The sequence below is a fragment of the Terrapene carolina genome, unplaced genomic scaffold (assembly GCF_002925995.2).
Source record: "Terrapene carolina triunguis isolate 2854851 unplaced genomic scaffold, T_m_triunguis-2.0 Scaffold233, whole genome shotgun sequence".
NCBI classification, from domain to species: domain Eukaryota; kingdom Metazoa; phylum Chordata; order Testudines; family Emydidae; genus Terrapene; species Terrapene triunguis.
Window position 1 is genome coordinate 13,777,553 of NW_020664584.1, and position 10,154 is coordinate 13,787,706.

A 10,154-nucleotide genomic window follows, 5' to 3' on the forward strand; every position below is an offset into this window, starting at 1 on the left:
CATTTCTTTCTCTTATTTTTTAAGTCCATAGTCTCTGCCCTAGCCTTACAGATTCCATTCCATGTTTCTTCCCCACTACATTTTTAAAATTCATATGGACCTCTTTTGCTAGCAACCCAGCATGCCCGTACCTTATTAAACTCTGTGGGATTTTCAGGAAGGGGTTAAGGGGATTCCCTAACACATAGTTTTCTGCCATGTTAGATCTCAATTCCCACAGAGGGCAGCTCGCTTACTTACAGATCAGCAGTCATGGGTCACTAGTGTCATCAGATGTTTGGCTGCGTGTGTGTTCTCTCTGCGTGCTGCACTGACTCTGGCTAAATAGCCCATACAGCAGGCTCTGATCAAGCTGCACAATAAATCCAGATTTGGTTCGTAGCGAAGGAACTTGGTCGGGTTAATTGCCAATGAGGCACGGTGTTAATGCCCGGGCTCAATGGTTACAGGTACACTAACACATGTATGTCCGTGACAATGGACTGGCTCAGTGAATGGCGGAACTTTCCATTTTCCCCTTGGCCAGACAAAAACACTGCCTCTGAGATGCAACTTTATACACAGATACAAACAAGTTTCGTATTACCTCTCTGAAGTGATTAGTTACTGCCCTCTGACCTAGTTAAGTGCCATCCTCTAACATAGCTAACCACCCCCCATTACCTTGTACCTGTTGGTTCAATCAAAACATCTCTATCCATCATGCTGTCATCCTGAACTTATCTTTAGGGTGGGTCAGTGTGTTCCTGTTATCTTTGGGGAATGTGTTGGTACTGAGGTGTTCTGGTACCACCCTTCTGGAGTGTGTTTGCATGTGTTTTTTGCCTATCACTTCTTAGGGATGTATGTTTCTGCAATATCAGCCCTGCTCTTGCCAGATTATGTGAGCAGGGCCTGCCTCTTGCTCACAACTTAACTTTGCTTTATATCAGCAAAGTTTTGGCCACTACTTTAGCCTAGGCCTCAGGTCTCATACCAGGCCTCTTAGACAAGGGCACATGTTTCAGGCCTTCTTCCTACTACACCTGGGATGGTCTTTCATTGGTTCTTATGTTCTAACATGATGATATATCCATTGGCTAGGAAACTATATACAGAGGAGTGGGGTGTGTTCTTAACCCCGCAGGTGTCAAAGAATTCACTCCCCATATTCCCAGGAGTGACACACCTCCTTCCGCTTGTGATTCTCAGCTGGGAACCCACTAACCCCACCTACTTTTTTTGTTACAAGAAGATGGGGTGCAGGGTGGGAAGAGGAAGAACAACAAATTTAAAGGAGGAGACAGCAAATAACTTTTATCCCAGTGATTAGGGTAGTCACCTGGGATGTGGGAGGGCCCCACTTCAAGTGCCTGACAAGGAGAAAGGATTTAAACAGGGATCTTTCTCCACCCAGTTGGGTGCCCTAACCCACTGGCATATGGGATATCCTAATCTGGGTCTCTCTCATATTCTCTTGTGCAAGTCTCAGTCCCTTTGAGTATATATCACTACCTGGGGAGTAAACCCATTGACTTCATGGATTATTATTGAAAAAAAACCCTGAGATTTTAATAGGGTAGAATCCAATAAGATACTACAGATATTAAATAAGGTTTTCTACAAATTAGGCCAAAAACAAAGAGAACAGAAATTAATAGAGGAAGAGATTCTTTTTATAGAATTGACTAGATGCCTGGCAGGTATAAATTGGCCATAGCTCCCCTGAAGTCAGTGAGCCACATTAAAGAAAGATGCAGAGAGATGAAAGAGCAACATGTGTGAATGACTCCACATCTTGGTGGTCTGAGCACTCAACCCGAGTGCAGGTGACCCAGGCTCCAGTCCCCCAGGCTCTAGTGACTCTTGTACAATTAAGGGCCTGGCCTGCTGGCTTCCAAGGAGCCACACCATTTTAGCCCAGCTGAGGTTTTTGTCCCATCATGTCGCTCAGTTACCTGAGCTGAGAATGTCTCAAACACAAGTTATCCTTAATTCTGTGCTCTCTGACTTAAAAATAAATAAAAATAAAATCATCAACACTACTTGAGAAAGTTCAATTTCCCCAACATTTTCGCCAGTGCCCTTTTCACATCCTTGTTTTTCAGGCTGTAGATGATGGGGTTTAACATGGGGGTCAAGATGGTGTACTGGACAGAGAACATTTCATCCAGAGCCCCAGAAGAAATTGAACTGGGTTTTGTGTACTGGAAAAAACCTGTCAGATACCATAAACCAACCACAATAAGGTGAGAGCTGCAGGTGGAGAAGACTTTACGCCTACCCTCCACAGAGCGTATCCTCATGATGGTGGAGATGATGTGAATGTAGGAGATCAGGGTGAGGAGGAAGGAGCTTGATCCAAATATCACAATAGAAGTGAGAAGCACCACTTGATTGGTGAGGGTTTCACTGCAGGACAATTTTAATAAACGAGGGAGCTCACAGCTGAAATGGCTGATTTGATTGGGTCCACAAAAATACAAATTGAATGAGAAGACTGTGTTAAGTAGGGCATGAAAGAAGCCTATTGTCCATGCACCACTCACCAGCTGAAAACAAATCCCTTTGTTCATTTTCTTCACATAATGCAATGGGTCACAGATGGCAGCGTAGCGGTCATATGCCATGACTGAGAGAATGAAAACTTCAGCACCAGCTGTGAAGAGGATGAAGAACATCTGGGCAATGCAACCACTGACAGAAATAGTTTTGTGCTCTGCTAGGAAGTTCATCAGCATTTTAGGTACTGTGACTGAGGAATAGCAGGTATCAGTAAAGGATAAATGGAAGAGGAAGAAGTACATGGGGGTGTGAAGGTGAGAATCAGCTCTTATCACCACCATGATCAGTATGTTCCCAACCAGAGTGATTAGATAAATCACTAAAAACACCAGGAAGAGGAAAATCTGCATCTGTGGGTCACTGGAAAGTCCCAGGAGAATAAATTCAGTCACTCTGGTTTTATTTTCCATTGACATTTATTCAGGAAAAATGTGACCTGTAAGACAAGAAAATGAAATTAGCCCGTATCCTAAACGTGAATTGAAATGGATTGTGGAGACCATCTGTTCAGAAGTATGAATTAAAAGAGAACTGTATTCTAGCCTGTAATTTTATTTTTAAATAGACAAAATTTATAGAAAGAGATAGCAATAAGCTGTTTGGATTTTGTATGTTTTACGGTGACAAAATGGGCCAGATACAGACAATGATTTAGGCCCCTAACTGCCACTTTAAGTACCTAAATCCCAGAATCTGGCCCCACGATTATTCACAAAATCCCCACCCAGATGGGATTATGGGATAGTTTGATGCAGGCCTTGCTTAGTCTCTCCTGTTGACTCTGTTCCACTGTGGTTCAATAACTAAAGAGGCATTGGAGAAAGGGGACTGGACAGTGCATCTGGTGTGAGGTACCCAACCACCAGGCTATAAAGTCATCCACTCTCTTGCTGTTTCTCTCTGGCCTAATAATGTTTTAATCTGTCCCACTAACATATAGAGATACAGTTGTTTCCCTTCCAGCTGGGGATCTGGCCTCTTTATTCTAATGGAACTATGGCTGATTCACACCCACTGGGGATCTGGCCAATTCTATAAGTAGTACCTCTTTCTCTTTTACATGTGGTAATTTGTGAAGAATATTTAGTATTTTAGTGGATTCATCCATATCAAAATATCTGGGATTTAAATTAATAATAATAATAATAAATTAACAATTAATCATTAATACAAACAACAATTTCCCCAGCCTAGAATTACTGGTTTGTGACCCAGCATGGTATAGGCTGACAACCCAACTAAGTATAGAGAATACAGACAAATTGATAAATATTACGAATGCCATAAAGAGGGTGTCAGAAGAGCATAGCTGTATGACGGGCTCCCACACTGGCAAACTGTGTTGTTTGGAGGCAAGTACCTCCAGGCTAATATCATGCAACTGACCAAACAATCCAAGAAAAGCAGAGATAATTTTCAACAAAAGAGTGAAAAAGACTCACTGGGCAAAACAAGAAATGATCTAAGATTGTATTTTAGCAAAACTGGAAGAGAAGCGCTGGAGGAAGTGAATGCTCCAAGACTCAAAGAAGAAAAACAACAACACATAGAAAGAAACAACCAATCATAGACTCACTGGACAACTCAGATCTTAATTGCAACAAGGACTATTTATGCAACTGGAGATTGAAAGCCTGAAAAGGGAGATTAATCATATTGAACCACATTCAAACATTTTGATAAAAGAAGTGATATAGGTGTGACATTCTATACCATGGGGGAGCATCCTGTAACCCCCATATTCCTCATTTTCATATAATTGTGAGCTTACATACAAAGCATGCCTTGTAAGGTATCAGGGGAAAAGTTATGATCTGCTGAAAGTCATTTCTCTATACATATACGTATATCATTAATGCATATGAAGTTATGAGAATTGTGTTGTATGGTGGTCACTAAAATATGCTGTAAATTGAGGAATCAGCCAGACATTAGCTCCCCAGAGGCAACAGCAAGGAAAGTAGCCAACACACGGGTGGAGTATCAATCAACCCATCATCAACCATTGTCCAGGGAGCTACGTTGTAATGACTCACCTGCATGAGGCCACACCAGGGCAATTGCTCAACCTTGCCTGGAGACTCAGCAATGCCCCCAGACATGCCTGGACTTGTGTTTTCCAAGCACACGGACTGAGGGTATAAAACAGACAGAGTGGGCACATACTGGTCCTTTTGTCCTGCCCCCACCTATGTTGCAAGCAACAAAGACACTGAGAAGAAGACTGAAGACTTCAACAGAGGAGACTGGCCCAGATTTAAGAGACAAATCTTTATATAAAGGACTACAATATCCAGCAGGGTGAGAAAAACTGCTTAATCTAGTTGCTGCCCAGTCTAATAGGGTTGAGAGTTTAGACTGCGTGCTTATATTTTATTTCTTTTGGTAACTAACTCTGAACTAACTTTGCCTATCAATTAAACTCTACCTTTATAGTCAATACATTTATTTTACTGTTTATCTTTGCCAGTGAGTTTGAATGAAGTGTGTTGCAAATCTGCTCAGGTTTGACAAAGGCCGGTGTATGTCCACTTTCCATTGATGAAGTGGTGAACCAATTAATAAATCTGCATTGCTAGTCTTGAGCGGTGCAAAACGGTATATTTCTGAGGTACAGTGCTGGTAGATGAGGGGATTTGGCTCTGGTGCCTTTCTTTGTATGATTCATGAGTGGCTCTGGGAGCATTCATGCAATCTAGCTGGGTGTATGGGGCTCCACATGCTCTTGTGCTGAGTGATCACAGCACCTGGAGGGGATTGCTGCTAGTCACTAGCAAGGCATTGTGAGAGACATCCCAATCTGGAGGGAGTTAAGGAGGCACAGTGGTCCCACAGTCCCAGGCTGCTCCCCGCGGGGATTGCATCACAATAGGACAAACAGAAACCACAAAAGAAAAGAAAAAACAAGAACAAATGTGAATGAAACACCATCTAAAGAAAGTACAGGAAATATGAATTATTTGTTGATGGAGGTCATTCAGAGTGTAAGAGACATTGAGCACTGACCAGCACTACCAAGTATGAAATTTGTAGACCAGCAAAGACTGGATGATATAAAGAGAGCACTTAATGAAGTGCTTATGGAAATTGTCGGGTAAAACCAACAAGTATTAACCATCTGAATTAGATAATTTATACTACAGTAACAGTAGCAGCTCATCAGTTTAACATCAAGCCATCTGAAGATGCAAACCATTGAAAAACAATCTATATTCAACAACCTCCATGGAAACAAATAAGGTTTTACTTAGAGATACCAGCCCACTAGATGAATATGAGAAAAAAACATTTGAAGAGAAATAGCAGCAAATGGCCTTGGAGATGAAATATCTGCTGAATGAAAGGGATGTGAAAATTGTAGAGGAACAATGTAAACGGAAGCTGTTCACTCAGTGTCATGGACTTGAAAGATTTCCCACCAAGTTATCAGTATGAGAAGAACAGTCACTTGACCTGAGACATTAGGAGATTCTTTGATCTGATTGAGAATTAAAAGCAGAATAGGAAAAAAATAGAGCCAATAAATGACGTGGAAGAGTTTCAGTGCTACTGGAAGGAAATCTAGTCTGAGGAATGACAGGTTTCAGAGTAGTAGCCTTGTTAGTCTGTATCCACAAAAAGAATAGGAGTACTTATGGCATCTTAGAGACTAACAAATTTATTGTAGCATAAGCTTTCGCTTATTTGTTAGTGGATGCCACAAGTACTCCTATTCTTTTAATCTGAGGAAGTACAACATAATCAGACAGTGGATGGGATTAAAATGCCAGAGTAAAATGTAGAAAACCACACCAAAGACAAATACACAGAAAGATCAAAGAAAGAAATTTATGAGGTACTGAAAGGAATAAAAAATTGGAAAACACCAGATCAGATGGGATGCATAGATTGTAGCTGAAATTCATTACAACACTGAATAATTGTTTACCTGAACAACTTAATAAACATTTGAAGGATGGATTTCCAAGATAGAGGGTGACAGTGGCAACTCTTCTCATATAGGAAAAAAAAAAAAGAAGGCTGAAGTGATCGTATGAATTATAGCCTGACCACATATTGACCAACTATATGGACATTTCTATCAATGAATCTGGCAAAGAAGATCTGGACAGTGTGAGCTCACAATGGAATGCTGCCTCTTGAGCAAAAATACAGCACGCTAAACATGAAAGTGATAAACAACCACCCGAGACTAAACAGGCTCATCAAAGATAGAAAGAAAGAAAGAAAAAAATAGAAATTGTGTGGCTTGACTACCAGAAAGTATAGAAGAACATCTCACTATAATGGACCATTGAGACAATGTGAATGTCCAAGTTTCATCCAAAGATCAATTCCTTTCTGCAGCAATCTATGTTTAACTGGAGCACTTGACTCTATCAGGAAGGGACTCTTATTGATGAGGTCCAAATTAAAAGAAATATTTCAAGGCGATTCCTTAGCACCAGTGCTGTTTGTGGTAGCCATGCTGCTGCTGACATGGATGCTTGTTGAGATAAATTGTGGTTATCACATCAGCAAAGAGCAACAATTAATTAATAATTTGTTAGACATGGGCAATCTGAAAATCCATAAGTAGTCAGAAGAAGGAGCTACAGAGATATGTGTGGAACAGTTTGGTAAAGATATAAAGCTACTGGTTGGCTTGGCTAACTGTGTGTCAGCATCTGTAAAGATGGCCCGACTGGTACAATCTGATGGCATACAAGTTAATGAAGGAACTTTCCATGATATCTCAGCATGACTTCTACAAATATCTTTGAATCAGGGAACTGTCACAGCTGCAACATAAGAAATTGAAAGAAAAATTGAGGAAAGAATATTACAGATGTATACAAATTACTTTAAGAACAAAACTCAAGTCTAAGAATTTGATCTCAGCCATTGATATGTCCATGATGCCAGTAGTATAGTACCATCGTCACAGACCGAATGGTGCAGTCAAACAGGCCAGACAAAGTTGTAGAAAAGAAGATGACAAAACAAGCCTGTGTTAATTGATGTTGCCATGCCTGCAGACAAAAACATAAAAAAGAAACACAGAGAGAAGATGCAGAAGTCTGAAGAACTCTGATTCGAGGGGGAGCAGTTATGGAAAACTGGAACAAAGACAACCCCAGCAGTTATTTGAGCACCTGGAGGGATCCCTAAGATTATGGACAAGATTATGGACAAGCAGGGGTATGGACATGTTTGGACTGCAAGACACATCATGGTCAGTGACTTCCAGCAAACAGCGCTCTTAGGCACTGTGAGAATGTGAAGGAAATTCAAAGGCGAATGAGTGAATTGGAACACCTAAAAGCCAGGAATTCTACAAAGGGTTTAACAAACCTCCTGACTACCCAAACCTACAGAGTCCCTTCAACCAGGATTTAATGGTGATTCACAGGGATACATTTTAGTCAGCAGCTTTCTCCTTTTTAAACTTAAAGATTTTGTATGTTGTGAAAGCTATTTCTTTTTTAAAAATACACCTTATATAATACTGAAGGACATTAATAATAATCATAATAAAGGAATGTGCCCAGAAAACACACTCTAGGCATGCTGATGGGAGTTGATGGGAGTTTTATATGTAAATCACTTAAGTTCCTTTTAAAATCTGATGCAACAGGACCTGCAAGTTTGAAGATCAGGCTGCTCATACATAAGAGTCTCTTTCCTGCCCTCTTGGAAGCGACTGGCTACTTTGACATTGATTTTAAATGGACATGGGAATGAAGCCAATGTTCTGTCCAATGTCAAATCTATGCTTAATCCTGACTGACCCCACAGATAAACTAAATCTTTTCCCCATTATCAGCTCATCAGACAAAGGCCCCAGCCATGAGATCTTGCACTAGAACGTGAATGTCAACGCAGGCAGATTCTGTGCAAAGTGAATTCCAAAGCTAAGTGCTTTCTGCAGAGAATGCCCTACCCCTAATCTTGCAACCCTCTAACACACACACACCCCACAAATAGAAATTACTGCTAACACACACCAACTGATCTAATTTGTTTCAGTGCTGTCCTGGGCGAGAGGGAGAGTAGCTGGGTTGCCAGCCATGGCCCTTGTGCTGTAACTGACTCTGCAAGAGCAGACTGCTGCATCCAGGCAGAAGTCAATGGGACACTGCAGAGAGACCAACCGCTATATAAGTGGGGCAGATTCTGGTCCTTTGAAATTGAAAGAATAAAAAGATTAGAAAGGAATAAAAATATGAATCAACTCACCTGCCTTTTAAACATGGATCATACATGTGGTGAGAACATTCCGACCTATGATTTTCTCTTTCTGTTTTCTTAGATTACCTACCAATGTATGGATTTGGCTATCTAGTTTGTCTATCTACGTCTGTAATGCAGCATCTCAGGACATCCAACGTGTCTACGGATGTGACTTTTGCGCACTTTCCCTGGAGCAGTGAAACCCCTCAAACTGTGTAGGGTTATCTGTGGAAGTGGAGCAAAGAGCCTTTCCTCATCTGACTCCATGGACTAAAAGCTGATTTCTTGAGAACTGTTTAAATGCTGTTTTGCTCCCCCTGGGACAAGATCCCTGAAGTTCACTCTCTGTAACATGCTCCCAGTAACACTGGGCTGGGTCAGTCCTTAAGCAATGCTCTGTAGTGCATAAGAATGACAGCAATGGGGCTTGGATTATCACAGGGTTTAGGTATCCAATCTCAGCAACTGTCAATACAAAAGGTGTGAATTTAGGCTCCAGAACAGCCTAAGGATCTAGACACCCAAATAGCAAATCACTTACATAAGAACATAAGAACGGCCGTACCAGGTCAGACCAAAGGTCCATCTAGCCCAGTATCCTGTCTATCGACAGTGGCCAATGCCAGGTGCCCCAGAGGGAGTGAACCTAACAGGCAATGATCAAGTGATCTCTCTCCTGTCATCCATTTCCATCCTCTGACAAACAGAGGCTAGGGACACCATTCCTTACCTATCCTGGCTAATAGCCATTAATGGACTTAACCACCATGAATTTATCCAGTTCTCTTTTAAATGCTGTTATAGTCCTAGCCTTCACAACCTCCTGTCATAACTATAAAGGGAAGGGTAACAGCTCTCCTGTGTACAGAGACTCCAAATCCTTTTACCTGTAAAGGGTTAAGAAGCTCGGGTAACCTGGCTGACACCTGACCCTAAGGACCAATAAGGGGACAAGATACTTTCAAATCTTGGGGGGGGGGGAAAGGCTTTTGTTTTGTGCCCTTTGTTTAAGGGGTTGTTCGCTCTTGGGACTGAGAGGGACCAGACATCAATCCAGGTTCTCCCCATCTTTCTAAACAAGTCTCTCTTATTTCAAAATTGTAAGTAAAAGCCAGGCAAGGCGTCTTAGATTTACTTTGTTTTCTCAACTTGTAAATGTACCTTTTACCAGAGTGTTTATCTTTGTTTGCTGTACTTTGAACCTAAGACAGGGGGGGGTCCTCTGAGCTCTTTAAGTTTGATTACCCTGTAAAGTTATTTTCCATACTGATTCTACAGAGATGATTTTTACCTTTTTCTTTAATTAAAAGCCTTCTTTTTAAGAACCAGATTGATTTCTCCTTGTTTTAAGATCCAAGGGGGTTTGGATCTGTATTCACCAGGAGTTGGTGAAAGGA

At 41.3% G+C, this 10,154-nt stretch overlaps 1 protein-coding gene across 1 annotated transcript; it reads right to left on the bottom strand.

Moving 5' to 3' along the window:
• Positions 1-2,021: 2,021 nt before the first annotated feature.
• On the bottom strand, positions 2,022-2,960 carry LOC112117365 (olfactory receptor 1009-like). The gene has a single exon (XM_024215320.2). It carries the CDS (start codon positions 2,958-2,960, stop codon positions 2,022-2,024), a length of 939 nt encoding a protein of 312 aa, XP_024071088.1.
• Between the last annotated feature and the right edge of the window lie 7,194 nt (positions 2,961-10,154).